The following is a 25,804-nucleotide window of genomic DNA, read 5'->3' on the forward strand; positions in this document are numbered from 1 at the left end:
CTCACAAGACTAGCACCCCAAATGGCTTTGCCAAGAGTGATGCTAGATATTTACTAATTAAACTATACACTCTCATTGATGTTTTACCCTACACTCAAATCCACCATCCTCGCAAGTCTTTTTGGGGTCAAATGACTTGTAACCACTTAAAGCTATCTACCATAGGCCATACCTATTACTTCTACAAGTCCTCACTCATGCATGTTTTTTTCTAATGAGAGGCATTCAGTTAGCAGAAATTTCCTCTGTGCTCTTCTACCTACATGTTAATTGTGTGTGTTATAGAGTTGAAGCCTTGAGACGATAAGAACTATGTTACTTGCTCATACAAGTGACTAATGTAACAAGAATGCTAAAATGCTGTTTCTGATAACAGCTCTCTTTAAAAGGAGGCCATGTGTTATAAAATTTCCTACAGCCCAACATTCTCTGGACTTACCATTAAGTTAAACTTCTCGTTAGCAGAAAACTGGATGCATTTTAAGATACTCCTTGATTTCTAAAAGAGAAAACAGAGTAAGTGAACATTACAAAAAAGAAAAAAAATTACAAAGGGGCGCTTGGCTGTCTCAGGTGATAGAACATGCAACTCTTGATCTTGTCAGTTTGAACCTCACATTGGGTTTAGAGATTACTTAAAGAAATAAAATCTTTAAAAGAAAGATCAACTGGGTAGCCTGGGTGGCTCAGTTGGTTGAGCATCCTAAACCTGGTTTTGGCTCAGGTCATGCTCTCCAGGTCATGGGATCAAGCCCCACGTTGGGCTCTGTGCTCAGTGCAGAGTCTGCTGGAGATTATCCCTCTCCCTGTCCCTCTGCCCCTTCCCTGCCCATGTGCATGCACGTACATGCTCTCTAAATAAATAAAATCTTTTAAAAACAATAAAAATAAAAGAACAAAAACATTAGTATAAAAAAAGAAACAAATAAAAAAAGAAAAGGAAGCAACTAAGAGGCGAACAGTAATGAAAACCTTTCATATTTTTAATAAACCTTCATTGACTGTCCCCATCAATGAAAATGCAGTACTTAATAAATTGTAATAATGGTAATGTCAAAATTAAATTGTTCTGGTAAAAAGGAGGCCAGTGGACTAGTTTTTACCTTCAGGACAAGGTAGTATAATCTCTGCTCTGACATATCCCATTGAGCCCAAACAAAATCCTCAGCTACTCTCTCTCTTGGGAGATGGCCAGAGTCTCTAAGAACCTAGAGAGGCAAAGAGATGTTAGTGATAAGCCACTATTTCAAAGGAGAATATATCTGGATTCATTATTTTACATATTATATCTTTATAATACATACAAATATTTCTACAGTTTATTTTTGGCAGTCCCCTGCCCCCAACACATGCACATGGAAAGTCTTCCCAGAAAAGATTTAAGGCATTATTTAATCACTTGCTCTTCCCAAAGACTCTATGATGGACTATATTATTCTTGTCCCTGTTAGCCAGGCAGGCTAGAGCTGTTGAAGGCAAGGCCACACCAACTACAAATCAACACCAAGGCCAATAGAAGATTCATTCTTCCCATTCTGTACATAACCCACTCAGGTATCTGCAGACAGAAGGGCTTTACCACCAAAGACAGCAGCTGTAATGATGAGGAAAAACTAGGCCTGGGGCTGGGGAGCACTGGGCAATGAGCCCAGATCTGCCATAGCTATTCGTGTGTCTTTGGTCATGCTTCTTACCCCTATGTCTTCCACAATGAGTATGGTGATACTGTCCATCCTTCAAGACTCAACTTAGGCACTGTCTCCTGCACAAAGCCTCCCTCACCTCCTCCCAAGGCAAAGCTCCCCACCTCTGTATTCCTATGGTACTTTGGCATACTTCTATTACAGTTACATTTAACTAAAGCCGTAGGTCTACCCCAATGCCTTCTCCTACAATACCTTTATATTCTCAACGTAAATTCTCAACAAGAGTCTAAATTTTGGGCAACACATGTTTCCATTTTTCTGAAGTTTGTTAAATTAGAATAGATTTGGGGACTCTCAGATAAAGGTATATACATGATCATCAGAATGTGGCAACCCAGATTCACATCTCAGTTTTGTCCATCTCTAGAGTTCCGTCACCCCTGTGAGCCTTGCTTGTTGTACTCTCAATAAACCGGAGGATAATTATAATTCTGCCTACCTACCCTACCACAGATGTCATGAATGCATGGGATGGAAGGGAATGGACAGGGCCAGTGGTCAGAAAAGTCAGGCCAGAAAGGAAGGCCTTAAGAAGCTATCATCTAAGCCCTTAAGAATAAGGCCAGTGGGGGCACCTGGGGGGCTCAGTCAATTAGGCACCTGACTCTTGGTTTCAGCTCAGGTCATGATCTCAGGGTCCTGGGATCAACTTCCACACCTGCTCTGCGCTCAGTGGGGAGTCTGCTTGAGGATTTCTCTCCCTCTCCTGCTCCTCCCCTGCATGTGTGCGCACTAAGTAAATAAATAAGTCTTAAAAAAAAAAGAAGAAAGGCGATGATGCTTCAGAGAAGGGCAAACTAGGATGAAGGCGTGTGAGATTACGCTGTGTTGGCTGCTGGCAGGTGCTCCCTGCCCTCACTCTGCAGGGTATCCCAGGGCTCCCAGGCCCCTCTTCTAACCACTATCTACCCATTCGTGGTCTTGTTTAGTTCACTGACTTTGAATTGTTTAGGAGACTCTCTCCTCTAAATGCGCATTGCTGGCTCTGGGATTCTGACTTCATTCTTCCTTCCTGTCCTGACTCTTTGCTGACCACTTGTTCTGTCCATGCCCTGCCATTGTGCACCCCACGCCCCTGGTGGCTTGGAGCTCCAGCCACACACTTTCTAGTCACACTTTTCCAGCCAGGCCTCTTGATTTGAGGCTTTCAATCAGAGATATAAAACTAATAAATGCGTTTTTCCATTTCAATGTTGCTCACTTAAATTTAAAATTAAAATCTTCAGAGAAGGATTATTTTGATGCAAACTAAATATTGAAGGAAATGATTTTTAATATCAATAATAGATTATCTTACACAAGTTGTCACTTGTGTGAAAAAAAGATAACACAATAGAAAAATAGACAAGGATGTAACTAAGCAATTTTCAGAAAAACAAATTCACACAGCCAATAATATTAATGGACATGCAAACTAAAATAATAATGTTATCAACTTAACACTCATCAAACTGGAAATCTTTTTTAAAAAGGCAAATGCACCAATGACTGGTATGGATAGAGGGAAAGGGAACTCTTATGCACTGTTTGTACAACTGTGAATTGTTACAAGGTTTTTTGGAAAGCAATCTAGCAAAATCTGTTGAGATATATTAAATGCATATACCCACTAACCCAATTACCCATCCATGAGGACTTAGCCCAAAGAAATAATATGTACCAAATATGTAAAGCTATTAAAAAAAAAACTATTTGAGATACTCTGTAACCCAAAACAGATGAACAAAAAAAATAGTGGCAATCAAGTGAGTGTCCACCCATGGGAGAATGATTGAAATTGTGTACATCCATACCAGGGACTATTATGTACTTCTAAAAAGAATGAATTGATCTATTCTGGTTGACTTGGAGGTAATGCCACAAAGCTGAATGAGGAAGGAGTGGATAATAAACCCCTGGGTGCGTCAGGGGTGGGGATGGCAGATACACAGGTTTGGAGAATTGCATGAAAGGATACCTAATAGGCTGTAGACAAAAGTCAGAGGTTTTGAAAAGACAAGGGAGAAGTGGAATGCAAGTGAAAAGAAAAGAAAGAAAAGAAAGAAAAGAAAAGAAAAGAAAAGAAAAGAAAAGAAAGAAAGAAAAGAAAAGAAAAGAAAAGAAGAAAAGAAGAAAAAAGAAAGTACAGAAAAGAGAGGAAAGACAGGGAATAAAGGAAAGGAACTATATAAAAAAAGGAACTATATAAACTCCCAGTATATACATTATGACCCCATTTATTCTCTGTAGGTATGAAAATTAGAGAAAAAAACTTCATCTCTATCTGAAAACCTGTAGCGATAGCCCTGGTGTACTAAGTAAAAAGTAAAAACAAAAATGGCCAATCAATCTATATATATCTATATATATATATATATATATATATATTATGATTCTATTTTGGTAAAAACAACTGAATTCATGTATATGTGCACTAACCTTGTGGAAGTGTGTATGAGCTAGGGAAAAAGTCCCACAAGGCTGTCATGAGTTATCTCAGGAGACTGAGACTGAGACTGGAGAGCGAAGTCAAGAGAAAAGAAATAATTAACTCCTTCATATGTCTATATTATTTCTCTGTTTCAACAGCAAGACATCAAATAAAGAAAGCGGTCTTTCTCTATAACATTACTCTATCCTTAACAGTCTTGAAATGTTACTCTGTGGGGAAAAAAAAACAACTCTGAAGCAAAAGAGATTTCAAATATTTACCACTTTATTTCCGTCTTCTTGGATGATGTGGATATGAAATTTTTCAATATCTTTTAAAAGAGAAATGATAGACAGTTTAGCCTTTATGAAAATCATTTAAAAATCACTTTTTACACCTCACAATGCTGAATCTTTATTTATAAAAGAAATGCAGAGTAATCAACTGGCTGGAAAAATAGTAATATCACTGATAGCAATTCATAATATAAAAGTGCAAAACAAAACCCACTTTTCTCCAGCCTCCCTCCACAGTCTACCACTAATCCAGCATTTACTCTGCTCATCAATATCAACAATACGTGCAGCATTCAAGCCTTCTGCTCCCCTCAATATTGGCCTTCCCTGCATCATCAGCCTTATTTGGAGCACACAGGGGTTCATTTGGCAGGGTTTATCTCAACACTTCTTGTATAAAAATATTGGGTAGAAACCCTGGTATTTTTACAAGGGTCAATTTCACAATAAGAAAACCCAAAACAATTTAAGCTGATTTGTAAGGTGGGCCCCTTTCTCTCAGTAAGCGATCTAGATGTGGCCATACTTAACCTTTTGCCAGTTCTAGTTACAAAAATGTGAGATAGATCATTGGTCATGAGCATAGGAACTGAACACAAACCTAATAACCCCCCAGGCCTGTCCTTGCCATTATGAATCAGCAGTTTCATTTTGTAATATGAAAGATGGCTTACTAGATATGATCCGCCAGTGGATTTTGTCCTTTTTCTGCCACCCTTCCCACTCAAAAGTGTAAACTTCATTATAGAATGTCCCACTCTTATTTGCCTCTACCTGAATTTGACCACGTATGTGTCCTCGAATTGTGCCATCAAATTCTTCTGGCTTCTAATACCTTCCCTTTTCTCTATCCAAGGTACCAGACATCTTAAAGAAGGATGAACTAAAGAAGGTAAAAATGACCTCCACAACTGTACTACACTCTACCATGTGACAAAAGTGGAAATCCATGTATATAGGAGCCAGCCCATCATTCCCAGGATTGGGAAACAGAGCAGAGCCTAAGGGAACACGTGGGGGCAGACGGAAAAGCCCTTCCACAGGAGTGCTAGGTCTTAGGTGGACATCAAAGGTCAGTTGGAGCTTTAGCACTGGCGAGTGGACATCTAGAAGATTCAGTCAAGTCCCATACTTCACCAAGAAATGTGCCCTTCATGAAGTTCACATAGACCACTTAAAAGATATACTTACATTTCTCTTCTGAAATCAGTAACAGATGGTTCTCTGGAGGAGGGTGACTTTCCACTTGGGGGTAGAGAAACTGTAAAGACGAAATTCACAAACTCATAAGCAACAACCTTGCTTACACAAATATTCCAAAAGTGTCTGATCACTGTACTATATCACTATATACCATAGAAGGTAGGTACTCAGAACCACAGAATAGGTTAGATAAATAACATACATACACACATTACAGATGGAAACAAGGAGGAAAAAGAACACTTTTAGGAGCCGATTTTTCTGGGGGGAAATTCATGACAGGTCCAACATAATTAATTTAAACAGTAAGGCTAAAGCATAAGCTATTTCTAGAGATGGTGCTTCCTATTTTGGAATACATGATTCTGAAGCCACTCAGAAACAATATAAACAACATCTGTACAGAAAATTCTATTTCACATGCACAAAAAAAGTGATCAATACATCTGTTATGCAACTAAACCTAGTATTTAATTTGTGAACCGAGCAAATGTATGCTCTACAACTTCCAAATTCCCGCATCCAAGAGACAAAGCACAACGTAAAGCGGGACTTTCCAAGAAGAACAATGAGTCACAATGTGGCATGTGGTGGAGGATTTGCAAGCCTCAAATAATAGAATGACTGCGCTGGGAAGAAAAGGCTTGATCCACCCCACTCCTTATCTGTGCTCTGCCTTATGTGCCAGCCCACAGGACAAAGCAGCCAGCCAGAAACACAGGCCTGGTGCTATGAGCTGTGACAATGAGGGAAAAGAGGTCATGAGATGACTCCAGTGACTTAATTCTCTCATCATCAAAAGGGTACCTATAAATCAGCAGTTTCATTTTGTAACATGAAAAGACAGCTTACTAGATAAGAGCCACCAGTGAATTTTGGTTTTTCCCTCCAAACTTCAAAGCATTACGAAAGAACATAATCCTTTTATGTCCCTACTTTAGAGTTGGCAGCCTCTCTAAAGACTATGAAAAATTTTGACAAAATAGGTTACCTGGTGTCCTAACTTTTCATAAAAGTGAAATGAAACAGGACTGATAATAAAAAATGAAAACAGGACTGATAAATTTTTTAAATTGTTTGTTGTAAGTTTTCCTTTTTGGAATCGAAAATCAAAACACTACCAAAAACTTCAAAATTATAAAATAGATAGCAGTGCAGAATTCAGCTATGAAAGTAATATAGAACTTGGGATGTCCTGATTTGTGAAACTGCACATCAAACAGGAAACTGTGTCCTGGGGTTGAGGAGAAGCAAAGGGGAGTGGCACCATACTGATAATGGAAGAGCAAACAGTGCCTCAAAATAAGGAGACGCTCCTACGGAAAACGATTTGGCTTCCCTTGGGACTCCAGAGGTGGCCAAGGCATGCTTGCTTAGAACTGGGACCTGGAGGAAGGTGCTGAAGAGTCCTAAACCTCTGCCGGGTCTTGTGTGGCACTCAGTGGGAACGTGATTTCAAAAGTTCCATTTAGGTGGTGACGGTTTTCCTTTCTATGATGAGGCAGCCCTAGAGCAAAGCCTGGAAGTAAGACTATAGACAGGCTTCAGACACACTCTACAAAAGTGTGTGAGATTTGGTTTTGTTTTTGCGGTGTCAGTAGAAATCTATATAAATTACAACATATTAGGGCAACACTGATCTTCACAAATATGGAGCTAGACTTTGGTTATTAATATTCATAGTTGGAAGATATGCACTATAGGTGGATATGTGGAACAATCTGGAAGATGCAGGTCGTGCTGGTAGGCAAGTTTCAAAAGTACTAGATTGGGATCCAAACCCCAGCCAGTACTGTCTCGCCAAAGTTCCTCTATGAAGGAGGTCAAGGCCGCACACACTGCCTTGTAGAAATGTACTACTGGAGATCACCATGAATGTTTTGGTAAGAAAAGGGAGACAGACTGCAGGCAAGACTAAACTCAGTGGACAGTCAATGGCATTTCTGTGAAGGGGAGCAGGAGGGGGAGAGGGAGTTTGCCCTTGGTGGAGGTTTGCAGGATTTTTCTCTCCCGCGGGGCAGAGGTATGAGGAGCAGGGGGCAGAGCTAGGTACAGAGATGGATCCACAAGACAAGTACAGGTTTTACTTCATTTGGGTGGGGGACTTTCCCTTTGGCCTATGAAAGCAGTCATGCATCATGTACTATTAATTTTTTCAAGTGGAGACAAAATTTGCATAAGAGAAAAATCACCTTTTTAACTATTTTAAAATAGTCAATTCAGCAGTTGTTAATATATTCACAATGTTGTGTAACCATATACTCATAAAAACTCATTCCCTCCTTGTGTTCTAATTAATTCCCTTTAGCTGTCCCAATCTTTCCATAATGTCTCCATTGCCTACACAGCCCTGGGTGGAGACGCTAAGGAAGCCAGAACAGGCCAGAAAAGGGAAGTATGATGTGTCCCACAGTCACCCCTGTACTGTTGACAGTGTAAACACAGCAGCTTCCTGGGGGAGGGGGAGGGCAGCCTAGGAGCTCCACTCCAGGCCCTGCCTATAAGCAGGGGGCAGATGGGAGAGAGGCCCCTCTCCTGACACTCTGCAAGCGGGAGATCCGTAGGCTCAAGGCTGGGAGTAGGTGGGGGAACAAGCAGCAGATAGTTCAGATTCCACAAGGAAGTTATGCTATAGCACTGCAGGAACATGTAACAGTCAGGTGTCCCCTGTGGCAGGCATATTCTACGGATCACCATAAACACCATGCACTGAATTCTGAACCACTGCTCCCGGGGGAAATACGAGGCCGGGCTCCTGCATGGTCATGACATTTGTAGCAACCAATGAATACATAGCTTTGTTTTTGTGTGTTCCTATTTAAAGACATCTTATTTAATATATATTGTTGAGCCGTTAGCATTGAGCTCATGGTCAACAGCGCCAGAAACTCATGCCTGAAGGAAGCTTATCTCACCCACATATTTTCTCTACAACCACATTGCTGCCTTCTTGTGCTGAGACACACCAAACAGCACTTGGGAACTATGCACGGGGAACATTTTAAATAGTGCAATCACCAATGAGGAGCCCCAAACATGTGAGAATTAAGGCACTAAACAACCTCTGTTTACAGTGTGAGCAGTGAACCGTGAAGGCAGTGTCAGTCACCCTTGTTGAACCTCAGCTGAGTGACACATTTTTCACCACTGTGCACACGGCTGCAGATGACTTTAAAAGCACCGTGAGAATCAACTTTGGTTTACAAATAGATTTCAGTGCATAGTACAATTCACAAACTCTGAGTGTGCAGGTAATGAAGACAGACTATGGTCCACCTGCACTATACATACAGTGCTTCTGTATCCTTCCCTGGAGTTGATAAATTCAGGGATTAAGCCATTTATTCATATTTACTGTGTCAACTTAAAGCAATACATTAAATAAACCGTTTTTTAGACTTACCTGATATGTGTCGAGAGTCAGTATTTTATCAAGTAAGAATATTACATTATGATCAGAAAACCCGTTTATAATGGAGACAGAGTAGCTAGGTTGAGTTTTAATTTCCATGTTTCCGTTTCCCAGAGTGCTTTGAGGATTAAATGTGATAATGGGTGTGAAAACACTTTATAAGCACCTTTGCCTCTAGGTTTCACACCTTTTGATTAGTGAGATGAGTGATAACCACATCGTGCTCCTGCTCATGCTCGCTTACCTGCACCCAAATAGAGCTATCCACCGCTTTTAGAACCTTCACATTGTTAACAGGGTGGATTTCAACCAACAAAGTTAAGCACTTTGATCCTACAAAGGAAAGGAGGCTTTTAGTAAAGGAGGCCAGAATGTCATTCATTATCTTCTCCACCTATGTCTGTACTTTGAAAACATAAATATGTTACCTATTGTATTAGTTATTCCAAGAGGAAAAGTAATTTTCTTAAAATTTTCTTTGGCAGTTCTTAAAACGCTTGACAAAAGAAGAAAACCTCACAAAGTTGAAATCAATAGGCGCAGAGTGAGAAGCGAGTTCCTGACCATTCCTCAGCCACTTAGCACAGCCTCACAGGCCCTCTGGGCTCCTAAATCTAAGCAAACACGACTCCATTCACTACCACTCTGGTTCTGCAGCACATGAATGAGTATCACTTGTGGATGAAAATATAAAGATATTTCTGGCGGATGAACATGCTCCAGTACACGGATCCTATTAAGAGGACAGGGCTTCCCTCTGGAATGGTGGCAGAGCTGCGTGGATAAAGACCCACTTATTTCCTCAGTGTCACATTGCAGCAAATGACATAAAAGATAGCAATTAGAAGGAAGTCCTTGGACACAGGCTACAATGGGATTACCACAGAGATCCACATTTAGACCAAGAGTTCCCCTCCCCCAAGATTAAACCTCAGAAAAGGAGTTGCCTTAAAGCTGAGTTCTTGCAGAGCCTAATATTCTCAGGTGCTTTCTCTATGACTTTATTTTGAGTAATAATGTACAATTTTCAGGACAGCACAGCATTGAATCAATGCCAATTTTCACTATTTAAGAAACTAAACTGACAGCAAATAAAGGCAAAAAATGTAAAACAATTCCTACCATATGGCCTTACAATTACAAGCACTGGATATCTCTGTAAACATGCCTTTTAAAGATTACTGAAAAAGCAAGACAGTGAGTTACTACGTGGGATCCCAAAGATATAAGGATGGAACAAATGAAGATCAAATATTGTTTGGTCAATGATACTTGTAGCTTACGATAAAAATCCCAGTGATTGTATATCAGTTCAAAAGGGCTATACTTGTTTAACTGGGATGGAGGTAAAGGTGAGGAGCTTTGTGAATCTGCTAGATAACTAAAAAAAAAAAAAAAAAAAAAAAAAAAGGCTCTAGAAAATAAGAAAGACGTTGGTGTTGAAGTGTTTGGGTGGCTCAGTCAGTTGAGCATCTGACTCTTGGTTTTGCTTTGGCTCAGGTTATAGTCTCAGGGTCCTGAGGTTGACCCCTACATTGTGCTCCAGGCTCAGTGGGGAGTCTGCTTGAGATTCTTTCCCCTTTCCTCTCCCTCCCCCTCTGCTCCTTCCCCCACTTATGTGTGCTCTCTTTCTCACAAATAAATAAAATCTTGCTACCCCATAACCCAACAATTGTGCTACAGGGTATTTACCCAAAGATTCAGATGTAGTGAAAGGACAGGACACCTGCACCCCAACATTCATAGCAGCAATGTCCACAGCAGCCAAACTGTGGAAGGAGCCACAAAGTCCTTTGACAGAGGAGTGGATAAAGAAGATGTGGTGCACATATATACAATGGAATATTAGCCTCAGAAAGGATGAATACCTACCCATTTATATCAATGTGGATGGAACTGGAGGGTATTATGTTGAGTGAAATAAGTCAATTGCAGAAAGACAACTATCATATGGTTTCACTCATACGTGGAATATAAGAAATAGTGAAAGGGGACTTAAGGGAAAGGAGAGAAACTGAGTGGGGAAAAATTAGAGAGGAAGACAAACCATGAGAGACTCCTAACTCTGGGAAACAAACAAAGGATTGCAGAAGGGGAGGTTGGTGGGATGATGAGTAACTGGGGAACAGGCACTAAGGAGGGCACTTGATGGGATGAGCACTAGATGTTATACTATATGTTGACAAGCTGAATTTAAATTTAAAAAAATCTTTTAAAAAAAGACATTAGTGTCAGGCGGCCTGGGTGGCTCAGTGGTTTAGCACTGCCTTCAGCCCAGGGCATGATCCTGGAGACCAGGGATGGAGTCCCATGTTGGGCTCCCTGCATGGAGCCTGCTTCTCCTTCTGCTTGTGTCTCTGCCTCTCTGCCTCTCTCTCTCTCTCTCTCTCTCTCTCTCTCTCTCTCTCTCTCCTGTGTATTCTCATGAATAAATAAATAAAATATTTAATAATAAATAAATAAAGACATTAGTGTCAAAGATACTTAAGAAAAATAGAAATGCTTTGTGAAATGTGAGAATGAGAAAAAAAGCAATTTTCCTTATTACGTTATTTTACATTAAGTGTGTATAATTAAATTAATATACTAAGTAGTACAAGCTGACATTGACTATTTTATGTCTTGCTCTAAAAGTTTACATTTTCCAATTTGGGGGAAAAACTTTTTAGGGGCTAGGTGGGGAATCTTCTCCTTAGAAAAGTAAAGAATCACTTGACTCATATGTGGACTTTTTGGCAGTAGATTTGATAACCAGCTATCAGCTAAATCCACTTGACTTTAAAATGGGACACAAGGACATAAACCATCTTCTTACACTAGTTCTTCCCTTTATAGAGGCATCCTGGACACTTAACTAATATAATAAGCATAATGATAAGAGTAACCGTGCAAACAGGCATTTCTCTCAGTAACATACCATGTGATTTCATGGTGTAACATGACATACTCTGGATTAGGATTCTAGAGATGTCAGTTCTGGTTTACACTCTGCTACTAACCTAATACACATTTTTCAGAAAGGACAATGCATTACTAGGCTTCTATGCCTTGTTACTAAAGAAAAAAACAAAAACTAAAGAATCAGATCGTTTATCTAGTCAGTTTCGGTCACGAAATCTCATGATTCTATGGAGTGCTTAAAGTCGTCTTCAGAAGTTAGAGAATCCAGATGTCAGGGGTGCCTGGGAGGGCATCGCTGTAGGGTAAGGCAGGTCCAGGCAGGATGTGGATACCACAGAAAGTAGAGACAGCAGGAACAGAAGTGACAACTTGGATGGATCTTGAAGGCATTGCACTAAGTGAAATCAGAGAAAGACAAATACTGTATCATCTTTCTTACGTGTGGACTCCCAGAAAGAAAAAAAACCCATGCTCATAAATACAGAAAACAAATTGGCAATCACAAGAGATGAGGGTTGGAGCATGGGAGAAACAAGGGAACAGTTTTTTTTTTTTTTTAGTTTAAATAAATTGAACAAATATTAAAAACAAAAGCACAGGGATTAGCATGGCATTGGCAGGGTGGGTGGGTAGACAGTGGGCAAAGGAATCTGGTCCGAGCCAGGTGAAGACACATGTTGTGAATGATGACAAAGTTAGAAGAGTCCAGCAGTGCCTGGTTCTGAAGCAGCTCTGGTTACTGGAGCTCTTGAAGCAAACCACAGCTCCACAGAGCGGCTGCAGGATTTCACTATAATGGTACAGGGGGTCTCAGAAGAGTCTCAGTGGCAGAGGGGCCCAACACAGGTGGCCACCCCAACAGCTGTCCAGCGGGGATCTACTGTGACCTGCAGCAAATGCAACTCCAGAGGGGAGGGTGAAGGGGCAGCTAGGTCCGCTCCTCTTCCTCTTCCCCTCCCTCCTCTCCTCTTCCTCTTCCCCCTCCCCCCCTTTCATCTCCTCCTTCTCCCTCTCTTAAGTAAGCTCTATACACAGCATAGGGCTTGAACTCACAACCCTGAGATCAGGAGTTACATGCTCTACTGACTGAGCCGCCCAGACATCCCTCGTTTACTGTTTTCTAAACAAAATATTAATCTGCCATGGTCAAAGCCAAGAAGAGAAGCACTATTGATACAAACTGTGTTGGCAAGTGTGTGGACCAAAAAGCGTATCTTGTTCATATGAAAGATGTTACAGTTTGTCTCACTTGCAACGGAAAAATCTCTTCATAAGCAATAGAGTGTGAAACAATACCTCCAGGCAAACTACATTTTATAATCGAATAGCTTATCAGGTCATTCATGGGCAGATAAAATAAGGCTTTCCAAGACATTTGTTCGAAGAATAAAACACCATAATGGATTCTACAGTGCTTTCTGGTCACATCACTTCTGAAATCTTAACTGAACACAAGCCTTGTAGGGTCTCCACGGATCTAGGCCTGTCTTCCTCTGGCCTCAGTTCCTACCACTCTGCTCTGCCCCCTTTTCATTCGGTCTCCTCACTATCCTTGATCAGCGAGTCTATCAAGTACACTCTGGCCTCAGGACCCTGGTGCTGGCTGTTGTTACGGTCAGAAATGTGCTTTCCCCGCAGCCGCGGGCTTGCTCCCTCCCTTCTTTCTGATCTCGGTTTATTTTTTTTATTTTTTATTTTTTTAAGGATTTATTTATTTATGATAGAGAGAGAGAGAGAGAGGCAGAGACACAGGAGGAGGGAGAAGCAGGCTCTGCAGGGAGCCCGATGTGGGGGACTCCAGGATCGCGCCCTGGGCCAAAGGCAGGCGCTGAACCGCGGAGCCATCCAGGGATCCCTAGATCTCTGTTTAAATGCTCCCCACATAGTGCTTCCTAGGATCATTCCTCAAATAAACTAATTGCATTCCAATGCCTGCCTCAGGCTCTACTTAGGGGGAAAATGCAAACTAAGATGAGAAGTAATCTCAGGGGACTGGATCACTTTAGCCCTGAGGGCTGTGGCATGAGGAAGCAGGAGAGTGTTGAAACAGGAAGAAGAATCCACCAGTAGGGGGACCTTATCAAATTCATGACCACCTTGGGACTGCATGGAGCACACCTCAGAATGATCCACTTCAGGGATGGAAAGGGGAGTATTTACCCCTCAGCTACCTGGCCCCTCCATGGTCATGGCTTGTCCTATTGGGAATCCTTTCTGACCATACTTCCAGGTGGCACACGTGCAAGTAGTGAAGAGATGTTCCCAAGACTCTGGGCAAAAAAAAAAAAAAAAAAAAAAAAAAAAAAAAAAAAACGAGAAGCAGGCAGAGAGGCTGAGTTAAGGCCCTGCCTGTCAAATTAGCTCTGGGCAGATCTGGCTCTTACCGCAGCAGCTGGCATAAAAGGTGAGCTGAGAAGATATAAAACATCAGGAAGCCAATATGATATTTAAAAATGTCCATTCTGATATTCTTAAAGATGTGATCAGATAATTTCACTAGAGGTGTATCAAACTTCAAAGACTGGGATCCCTGGGTGGCGCAGCGGTTTGGCGCCTGCCTTTGGCCCAGGGCGCGATTCTAGAGACCCAGGATCGAATCCCACATCGGGCTCCCGGTGCATGGAGCCTGCTTCTCCCTCTGCCTATGTCTCTGCGCCTCTCTCTCTCTCCCTCTGTGACTATCATAAATAAATAAATAAAATTAAAAAAAAAAAAAAACTTCAAAGACTGAGTAAGCAGACCAGAATAGGATTTTTTTTTAAGACATATTTATTTTAGAGAGAGAGAGAGAGGGAGGGAGGGAGAATGTGCAGAGGGGATGGACAGAGGGAGAGGGGGAGCTGCTCAAGCAGACTCTCTGCTGAGCTCGGAGACTGATGTGTGACCCTGAGATCACAACCTGGGCCAAAACCAAGAGTCAGATACTTAACCGACTGAGTCACCCAGGCACCCCCTGAACAGGATTCAATTTAATAAAAGTTAAAATAAAGTTGGTCTGAACATATATATTTTTGAACATATATTTTATAATGTACATAATTACCATTTTTTCTGCAGCACAATTAGGCATAGTTGGTAAACATCACATAAGGAATATAGGTTCTATTGGGTTTACCAGCATAAGGAATTCCTGAGGCTAAAAGGAATAAGGGCCAACAAGGCATTTTTAATAAGGGCAATAAGTAGATAAGTAGGCAATAAGGGCAACAAGTAGAATTTTTTAAAAGCATTTGAGCCAACATTTAACAAAATTTTATGTAAAGGTCCATACTTCTCTCAGTAAATTGAAAAACTGGTCCGACAGGGCTTACTACCCTCCACTGAAGATGGGATGATGCCCCATGGCACACCCCCCCAACACCAGCCTCAACAGCTCACCATGAGGGCAACTGCCACACCTGTCTTGCATAACATTTTATCCACAGCGGCATGCAAAGTGCCTGACCCACTCCATGCACTTACTTGTTGAGTTCTGGACAGATGGGGGATATGGAATGTTAAAAAGAAGGAAAGAATATTACAAAGACAATAAATTATAAAGTGGGCCTTGACAAACGAGAATTTTTATTTAGAATTGGTAGATTATTCACAATATATTATGTATCAGTTAACTGCTTACCAGATGTAAGAAAAAAAATGATATTCTTGAAGGAATAACACCCCCTTCCCAGCCTTTTACACCAGCTTCTGATCATAGGGTTCTAACTTTTCCTCAGTATTGCTCTGTCTGCAAGTGCTAATTGCTTTCTAATACTTCTATTCACTATTATTTTCTGTACTTTGTTTACTTCAAAAAATAATTTAAAAAACGTTTTCATGCTTGACACGGCCTTTGCCTTTTCATTCTGAGATAAAAGCTATTCATAAAGATGTTTTAAATTCGACTTAGTGGTTAATAAATCTTCATCTTTCAATAGGCACTAAAAAATAAAATGTCATACCTGGTTGAAGCTCATTCTTTCTTCCTTCTTTAGTAGAATGAACTAAACTTGCAGCTAATGAAAAAAGAAAAAATAATCCATTAACAAAGAATCCATGCAGTGGCTGATTAGTTTACCACTTTATACCTGAAAAAAGTTAAGGGCTCCAAGAATCTGTCAGTGAATGATTAAGGTAATGCAGAAAAAAATTATTTTTTTGTAAGTAGACTTTTATATTTTGAAATTAATCTTCCAAGAGCATCTTTTCCCAGAAAATCATTGGTATAGGATAGTCAAATATTGCAAAGGTCCAATACTTTGAAACTCAACAAATGTAGTTTACTTCTTGACATGTAGCAATAAAAGAATTCAACTTACCAAGCAAAGTTCTCTCACTGTTGATAGAGCAACTGATGACGTGCAAGTCTTTCTCAAATGTATAGAGATGCTATTAAAACAAAGTTATTTTTTAATTTGGAGTTTTGTATTAAAGAACAATTTTAGAATTCAAATTCCCAGTTAGCTCTGAAACAGGTATCATGGTGGCAAGACATTCTATTAAAGAACCATCAATTACCCAGTCTATCCATACTGATAAGTTTCAGATTCTTTTTTAAGAAAGAAATTTCCAACTGTAGGCCATAGTTGGCACTGAAGCTTAACCATGAGGCAACATGATCTAGTGGCTAAGAACCTAGACCCTGGAGACAGGCTAGATGTAGGATCAAATTCTAATGATGCTACTTACTAGCTGTGTAACCTTGGACAAGTTATTCATTTTTCTATTCTATCAGTAAAATAAAAATCATAATACCTATTTCATGAAATCCTTAGAAGGATCAAGTCAGATGATCCATACAAAGCACTTATTACAATGTCTGCCACTCCTAATAAGCACTTAGATGTCAGCTATTATAATTATTGAAACAAGTAAAGTTTTAATCAAGTTACTTAACTATGATATCATTAACTATGTCTAAGAGACTATCAAGCCCATCTCCTATAAAACTCATATTCAGAGCCTTAGCAAAGTAATCTTCTGTTTTTACTTGCCCTTTTAATAATTTTCTTGCTGTTTGAAGTGTTGCAAGATTCTATTTCCTTATTAAATATTAAAGAAAATGAAAATGGTCATGCAGAAGGAGGATATGATATGCAAATTGAGGAAATGAAGACAATCACAGTTATATTAGGCAAACTCTATTAGAATATCCTCAGAGGGTAAGAAAAGATGAAGAGTCTTAGACCTCGATAGAGAATAGGTTAAGAAAAAACAACTCATAGCGAGAGTATTAGGAAGGTAATTAGTACTTCAGATTTAAAAAAAAAAAAAAAAGCACTGAGAACACACTAAAATCCTATGGCCCAAAGTTGATGAAAAATGTTGAAAAGTCATGAAATGCTTGATTAGAAAAAGTGAACTTTGAGTGAATAAGGAGGCTCTGAATTCATGTGAGACATTTTGGTTTCCTTGGACTCCTGCTCTGAGGCATTCTAATTTACAAGAAGAATCATGGATGTATACAGTTAACTTTTAGTGTTTTACCCTTTTAATTATAAAATAACACATGAACATAGTCTCAGTGTTTAAAACATGAAACACCACCAAATAAAAAGTCAAAGCTCTCCACTATGCTCGCCCCATATGAACTCCCTTCCAAAAGGAAACATGTTTGTAATTTACTCGATAGCCTCCAGATCTTTTTTAAACAAGTTTTTAATATATATTTACAGACACACACACACACATATATATATGGTATAGTTTTCTTAAAACATAAATATATTATTCTGGCAACTTGCTTTTTTCACATAACAGTATATTTTGGAGAACCTTCTGTGTCAGTGTACATTTATAGACTTCTTACTCCCTTAATGTTTGTAAGTTGTTTTTACCTAGACACAAAATGACTCCCTCACATTTGCACCAAGAATTAGATAAGCTTGTCATATCAACCAATGTCCTATGTGGGTGGTGTGGGGAAAAATTAAGAAAAGGAAGCTGAGTTCTATATCTGGATCACTGAGAAGCAAGAAAAATGAGGGTTAAGGAGAAGCAGAACTCATAACCAGAGGTCATTATGAGATCCTAAACTTCTGGGAGCTCACAAATCTTAGAAGACACTGAACTTCCTACATTCCTACAGAATATTGGATAATTGATTTGAGCCAACTTTGCTTAAATCTCAAAGGATTCAAGTGATATTTTGGTTCAGGAGTCCTTACACTTCATTTACTTATTTATCTTTAAAGATAATGGCATCAAGAGATGGTAAAAGAGAGAAGGCAGGCCAAAGAAAGAAAAACTAAATTTTTAGAAAATGAAATAAGAATCTGTAACTACAAAAAGGAGGCAGAAAGAAGAAAAAACTCTAAAAGCAATAACTAATGAGTATCTAAGATTTATGTTTTGTTTTGTTTTGGTTTTTTACCTCATTTTGTCTGGTTCGGCAGTCATATAATCCAAAGGCAACATTTCCCTTACCATCCTTAAAAAAAAAAAATCACCAGATATGTATTATATATCATTGATTAGGAAATTAGGATGTTATTAATCTTAAACCTGCAATAATTCAGTCCATATTACCAATAAGTACTCAGTATTACCAATAAGTACATGCTAAAGGTAGCATGTCAGAAAGGGACCAAACCTATGTCAGCTAGTAATATGGGCTTAAAGAGTGAAATGGATTAAGAGTGTACAGCTCAGGGATCCCTGGGTGGCGCAGCGGTTTGGCGCCTGCCTTTGGCCCAGGGCGCGATCTGGAGACTCCGGATCGAATCCCACGTCGGGCTCCCGGTGCATGGAGCCTGCTTCTCCCTCTGCCTATGTCTCTGCCTCTCTGTGTGTGTGTGTGTGTGTGTGTGTGTGTGTGACTATCATAAAATAAATAAAAATTAAAAAAAAAAAAAAGAGTGTACAGCTCAATCTGGGGACCCTTTCTAGGAGGTAGTAGAACCTAGCAAAGGAGCAAATCTTTCTGTACTTGGGTTTATTTCTTTAAGACAATATACGATAGAGATTGGGAGTGGCTAAAACAAGTCCATGATATTCCTGTAAATAAAACTTTTTGAATCATATAATTCTTTAAATGCAGCACACATATAGAATACAACTTAAAATTACTTTTTTAAAAAATATTTTATTTATGAAAGTAATCTCTATACCCAACATGGGGCTCAAACTCACAACCCCAAGATCAAGAGTCCCATGCTTCACCGACTGCGCCAGCCAAGTGCCCCAACTTAAAATAACATTTTAGCAAATAAATAGAATACACATATGCAGAGTAAGCTAGCCACTGAAATTATTCTTTCATGTTCCACTATTAAAGTTAATCAGTAAAGCTACATTTTCATTCCTTAGAACACTTAACATTGAAAACAATAATGCCTCAAAAGTCTGAGCATACTGAAGTCTAAACAGATGATGTTGAGGAATTATATTTAATATTTTCTGAGATAAATCCTTACATTTTAATTAGGGTTAAACATCTTTCACTTAGCATTTTTCCCTCTGCAAAATGGAACTGTTCACTTAAAAAATTTGAGCACTGTGTCAGACATTGTATATGGTTCTTATTTTAAAAAAAGAAAACATTAAGACTGAATTTCAATCACCTTATTTAATCTCACAAAATAAAAGAGTCATGTAAAAGGTTAAGTGCCAACAAGTCTTATTCATTACCCCTAAGATATAGCATAAAATTCTGTTAAAAAAAAAAACTTAAATGGTTAAAGTAGTAAATTCTGTTACACATATCTTACACAATAAAAAAAGGACATACCTTATAGTACAAATATTTCTATTTCTTACACAATAAAAAAGAATACAGACATACCTTATACGTATAAATAATATTTCCATTTCTTTCAACATTCAGTATACGTAAGCTCTCATAATTATCTTCTAAAATACCTAAAATGATAATAATAGCAAGTTAATACTTAACAGGGAATTTTTTAAATTTACTTTTAAATTTATTATTTTTTTTAGAGAGAGACCATGTGCATGAGTGAGGGAGAGGGACAGAGGAAGAGTGAGAGAGAATCTCAAACAGGCTTCACAGCCAGCATGGAGGCCAACCCAGGGCTCAATTTCATGATCTGGGCTCAATTTCATGATCTGGGATCATGACCTGAGCTGAAATCAAGAGTTGGATGCTTAACCAACTGAGCCACCCAGGTGCCTCAACAGGGAATGTTTAAAAACATATCTAACAAATATTAGTGGAAAGCCAAGTACGAAAGAACACATACTGATGATTCTGTTATATAGAGTTTTAAAAAAGACAAAACTAATCTATTGTGTCAGAGGTCAGAATAGTAGTGACCTTTAGGAAAGAGGAAAGGATTAGTAATTGGGAGGTATCTCAAAGGAGCCTTCTGAGGTGCTGGTAATGCTGTATGGGTTGGCCATACGATATACCCAACACATTTGGCAATAACTCACTGAGCCATACTCTCTTAACCCATATACTTTTCTGTGTGTATGCTATACTTCAATAAATTTTAAGTTATCTATTAGTTTTTGCTCTAAGTATTTTGAAGCTATGTTGTTAGAGGCATAAAAACTTAGAACTGTTATTGCTTCCTGGTGGATTAACCTATCAGGAACTCAGTAGAACTAACTGCCTGGTGTCTGAGTAGTTGATTATTGCAATAAGATAAAAACATAACTTATAGTCAAGCCTTTTAACACTTGCTATGATAGTATAAGCAAGAGTCCATACCAGAGAAGGCACCAGCATCACAGTTCATTTCCCCCATGGAATGACATGCTGGTGGAGGGTTCAGGTAGATCAACAGGGAGGTGGGGAGTCTCTCACTGCTGAAGAAGCCCTCAACAGAAGGCTCCTACAGTGGTGAGGACTCCGGGGCTCAGAGAGTCCATACCACTGCAGGGAGAGGGAGAAGACCTAAGAGTGGAAAAGTACTGAGTCAAAGTGGAAAAGAAGTATCTTCAAGGTTCCCCCCCTTTTCCTACTGAGGTAGTCTCAGCAGAGGTACTTCAGAAGGTCTCTGCTGATGGCTTTTGATAAAGAGGCCCCTGAATGAAGGCACCTGGGCTGAGAATGCAACCTTGGATACGATGATGTCTAGCCAGGGGGCCCTGAGTCTTGTCTACAACTCCCTTCAGGAACTACAGTGCACTGGCTATTCACCAAGTCTGGTTTGGGGAGGGTGGCTTTCCCCTATGAGGCCTTCCAGGTAAAGCTTTCGCAATTGCATATGGTTACACCTGAAAAATCACACATAGCTTTTTAGCCAGGAGCTGGACAAGTTAACCATTTACTACAAAATGTCCTTTATTTTTAATAATTCTTTTTGCTTTTAAGATTACTTTGATATCAGTATAGCAACATCAGCTTTCTTTGGTTAGTGCTTACACAGTTTTTTCCTATTCTTTTATTATTACTCTTCCTGTGTCCTTATATCTAAGATCTGTAGTCTTACAAGCAATATCTTTTTTTTTTTAATGATAGAGAGAGAGAGAGAGAGAGAGAGGCAGAGACATAGGCAGAGGGAGAAGCAGGCTCCATGCACCAGGAGCCTGACGTGGGATTTGATCCCGGGTCTCCAGGATCGCGCCCTGGGCCAAAGGCAGGCGCCAAACCGCTGCGCCACCCAGGGATCCCCAAGCAATATCTTTTATGGGGCACCTGCGTGGCTCAGTGGTTGAGTGTCTGCCTTTGGCTCAGGTTGTGATCCCGGGATCCTGGGATTGAGTCCTGCATCAGGCTCCCTGAAGAGAGCCTGCTTCACCCTCTGTCTGTGTCTCTGCCTCTCCCTCTCTGTCTCTCACAAATAAATAAATAAAATCTTTAAAAACACACACACACACAAGCAATATCCTTTAGAATAGTCTATTTACATTTAATCACTGATATTTTGGATTTTTATCAATTATATTACTATTTATATTCCATGTGACTCAATTGTTTTTTCTTGCCTTCCTCTGGCTTAATCAAAAATCATATTAATTCATTCTCCTACTTATTGTCAATTATACATTCTTTTGCTATTCTTTTATTAGTTACCCTAAAGATTACAATACAAACCCTTATTGTTTTAATATTATATGATGCCAAGAAATGTGAAGCAACTGAAACTCTCATACACTGTTAACAAGAATGTAGATTGGAAAATTTGCAGTAGCTACTGAAGCTGAACATATATGGCTCAGGAATTGTACATATATTGCAACGGATATATGCACATATTTTGACAAATGACACAATTTCTATAGCACTATGATTCATAATAGCCAAACTGGGAACCCAAAATATCCATCAAGAATAAATATATTGTGGGATATCCAAACAATGGACTATTGTACAATAATCATAATGAATAACTTGCTATAATGTACAATATAAATAACTGAGCAAAAGAAGCCCAGGTTGTTCCCCCTCCCAAGAAAGGTATAAACTATATGATTTAATTTATGTATGAGTTTCAAAAGCAGGCAAAATGAATCTATGGTGCTAGATGAGTGACTGCTGGAAAGGAGCATGAAGGAGACCTTTGCGGTTCTATTAAATTTCTCTTTCCTGCTCTGAGTGCTAGTTACATGGGTGAGTTTCACTTTGTGAAAATCAACTGAGCTATGCACTTGTGATTTGTGTACTTATCTGTATGAAAGCCATATTTTGACTTAAAGATAAAAAGATTCTTGGGGCACCTGGGTGGCTCAGTCAGTTAAGCGGCTGCCTTTGGCTCAGATCATGATCCCAGGGTCTTGGGATTGAGCCCTGATTTGGGCTCCCTGATTAGCAGGGTGGGGAGGGAGGGTCTGCTTCTCCCTCTCCCTCTGCCCCTCCTCCCTGCTTGTGTTCTCTCTCTCTCTCTAATAAATAAATAAAATCTTTAAAGAGAGAGAGAGAGAGAGAGAAAATTCTTTACACAAAACATTTGACTTGTGGGACGCCTGGGTGGCTCAGCGGTTGATCATCTGCCTTCTGCTCAGGCGTGATCCTGGAGTTCAGGGATCAAGTCCCACATTGGGCTCTCTGCATGAAGCCTGCTTCTCCCTCTGCCTATGTCTCTGCCTCTCTCTCTGTGTCTCTCATGAATAAATAAATAAAATCTTAAAAAACAAAAACATTTAACTTGTAAGTTAATTGACCATCAACTTTCAGCGAAAAATTTAGTATATTTCTCTCAATTCTACAATTAAAGGGTTTACACATTAGTAGATGCAGCTTTGATAATTATCATCATTAACCGGAGAGAAATGCATATTTCCCCAATTTCCTCAAAATTAAATTGATTAAACTTGACTCATTTTCCCCATACATGAATAATGCTTTAGATGTTAAAATACTGTGTTGAATATGACAAGGTCCAATATTCAGATAAAACATATGCAAACTATCCTATAACTCAGAGCAAACTTCACTTTGCATTCCTGATTTAAAAGAAAAAAATAGGGGACACCTGGGAAGCTGTCAGTTAAGCAACCAACTCTTGATTTTGGCTCAGGTCATGATCTCAGGGTTGTGAGATAGAGCCTTGCATCAGGCTCTGTGCTGGGCGTGGAACCTGCTTAAGATTCTCTGTCTCTCCTACTCTGTCTGCTCCTCCAAGAAAGAAAGAAAAGAAAGAAAGAAAAGAAAGGAAAGAAAGAAAGAAAGGAAAGAAAGAAAGAAAAGAAAGAAAGAAAAAAAAGAAAAGAAAAAGAAAGTAAAGAAAGAAAGAAAACAGGATAAAAAACAAAGATAATTGGTGACCTGGACCCCTGCACTGGAATTGGGGGTGGAAAACATTTCAAAAGACAAAGAGCAGATTTCATAGAAAATTTAGGAATCATCCTGACATCTTCTTCTCCATCCTTCACAGAAAGAAGCTGCCTGGATCTTCTAGGAGTGGAGTAAAGGGAGAGGGGGGAAGTGCTGTTTTTATTTTAATACCAGCATATATACTTTTCGATGTTTATTGAGCTGTCAGACACACTTTCCACTGATGAAAAATAATCACCTAGTCTCTTAGGACAATAATGATTCAATAACTTACTGCTAAATAGCACTTAACAACTTACAAATTTATTTCTATCTCATCCACACTGTGTCAGGAATTATAGGCTGCTGTATTAAGAAAACAATTTTTAGTGAGGTTCAGATGCTTGGCCAATATCATGTAGAAAAAAGTGGCACAAACTAATCTCAAACCAAGAAAAAGGTGAACAGAATGAACTAAGCTTCCCATATCATGCTTACAATGAGACAAGGGATAATTACTGAAAAATCCTTTAAGGTAGCCTTAGTAGACATCTCAAGAGAATTTCAGGGAGTTTCTGTTCATCCTGCACATGACTCAAAACTTCTGGAATGCAATATGTCAATATTTTGAGAAGTATTTTTTTTCTTTAAAGATTATAGGGATACTGGGAGAGACCCTCTCGAAAGTACACTTAAAAGGTTTCAGCTAAGATAAGAAACTCCTTTACAAGAAATCTTGCTAAGAAAGTTCAATTTACTCGCAAAAGCACATCTATTTTCAAAACACTAACAATTAAGAGAAAAAAATCCCCAAGTACAGATGACAACAAATTATATATGCCTGTTTCATTAAACCAGTGGTTCCCAACCCTGGCTTTGGGTTAGAATGATTAGGGAGAAGCTTTTAAAAGTACCTAGATGTCCAAGACCTACCCAAATATCTTGATTTTCCTGCACTGGTGAGAAGCCCAGTCTCCAAGGTGTGTGTGTTTTAAATTCCCCATGTGATTCTTTTTTTAATTTTTATTTATTTATGATAGTCACAGAGAGAAAGAGAGAGGCAGAGACACAGGCAGAGGGAGAAGCAGGCTCCATGCACCGGGAGCCCGACGTGGGACTCGATCCCGGGTCTCCAGGATCGTGCCCTGGGCCAAAGGCAGGTGCCAAACCGCTGCGCCACCCAGGGATCCCTCCCCATGTGATTCTAATGTGCAGTCAGGGTTGAGAACCACTGGGTTACATATTCATATTACATATTAAACAATAGTCATTAGATAGCATTTCCGGGACTAGCTTATAATGTAACCATGATAGACCAAGTTGAAATAAATAATAAAGATAATGCCTTCGTGGATCTGTTAGGTAGTAATAACTGTAGTCTTTTTTTTTAAATAATTTTTATTTATTTATGATAGTCACAGAGAGAGAGAGAGAGGCAGAGACATAGGCAGAGGGAGAAGCAGGCTCCATGCACCGGGAGCCTGACGTGGGATTCGATCCCGGGTCTCCAGGATCGCGCTCTGGGCCAAAGGCAGGCGCCAAACCGCTGCGCCACCCAGGGATCCCATAACTGTAGTCTTAAAATAATCCTGAAGTACATGATTCTCATCTCAAGGACATTTGAATTAGACAAATTTGGCAATGTTGGAAATCCAGAGACCAGTGTCTCACCACACACTATTAGCCTATCAGCCCTTCCTCCCTGGGTTAGTTGCTCATGGTTTAGACACACTCTTTTAAAAAAAGTATTCAATCACCTCTTTGCTTATTCATTCTGACTCTTCTCCCAGTAGTTCATCACTGGAAAGTCCAGAGGAGGAAGTTTAGCAATTCAAATGAGGAAATGTGGTTTAATTTTACAGTTCAGTGTCCTCAGAGCTCATGAAGAAAAAATGTAGATACGTGCATAAGTAAACCTATTTAAAAAAAGGACAGTACTCCAATACTAAAGATGTTGGTAAGTCACAGCTCATGTAAAATTAGAGCTTGTTTGTCAGATACTCTTGTCCATTTTAAGATCTTTGCCAAATACAAGAGATTTCGCTTTATAGGAAGAGGTTTGCCAAAAGTGTAAATTTTGTTCCTAACTACTTTGAGACAAAAACCAGATAAAAATATTTCTTGTCTTCCAATGACCATAGTAGGAAGAGTGCAGGTGGGGAGAGTGGTCTCACAGTCTTATACAAAAATTGGAATTAATTCCTAATATATAGATCAGGAGGTGCTAAAATAGGA

At 39.4% G+C, this 25,804-nt stretch overlaps 1 protein-coding gene across 8 annotated transcripts in view; it reads right to left on the minus strand.

The window, feature by feature from the left end:
- The window catches only part of GSAP (gamma-secretase activating protein), a 125,283-nt gene that overhangs the window by 53,216 nt on the left and 46,263 nt on the right, over positions 1–25,804 (minus strand). For 7 of the 8 annotated variants that reach the window (XM_055300963.1, XM_055300965.1, XM_055300959.1 and 4 more), the window contains exons 2-10: positions 19,691–19,767; positions 18,281–18,337; positions 16,227–16,296; positions 15,870–15,923; positions 9,272–9,360; positions 5,604–5,673; positions 4,398–4,447; positions 1,104–1,208; positions 440–499 (exon numbers count right to left, since the gene is read on the minus strand). In XM_055300963.1, the coding sequence (XP_055156938.1) occupies positions 440–499; positions 1,104–1,139 (96 nt within the window). In that variant the 5' untranslated portion in view covers positions 1,140–1,208; positions 4,398–4,447; positions 5,604–5,673; ... (3 more) ...; positions 18,281–18,337; positions 19,691–19,767. Of the gene's footprint in view, positions 1–439; positions 500–1,103; positions 1,209–4,397; positions 4,448–5,603; positions 5,674–9,271; positions 9,361–11,944; positions 12,159–15,869; positions 15,924–16,226; positions 16,297–18,280; positions 18,338–19,690; positions 19,768–25,804 lie in introns of those variants that run through there. The other variant, XM_055300961.1, reaches the window with a different exon arrangement.

This window comes from Nyctereutes procyonoides, unplaced genomic scaffold, assembly GCF_905146905.1.
Source record: "Nyctereutes procyonoides isolate TBG_1078 unplaced genomic scaffold, NYPRO_anot_genome, whole genome shotgun sequence".
NCBI lineage: Eukaryota > Metazoa > Chordata > Mammalia > Carnivora > Canidae > Nyctereutes > Nyctereutes procyonoides.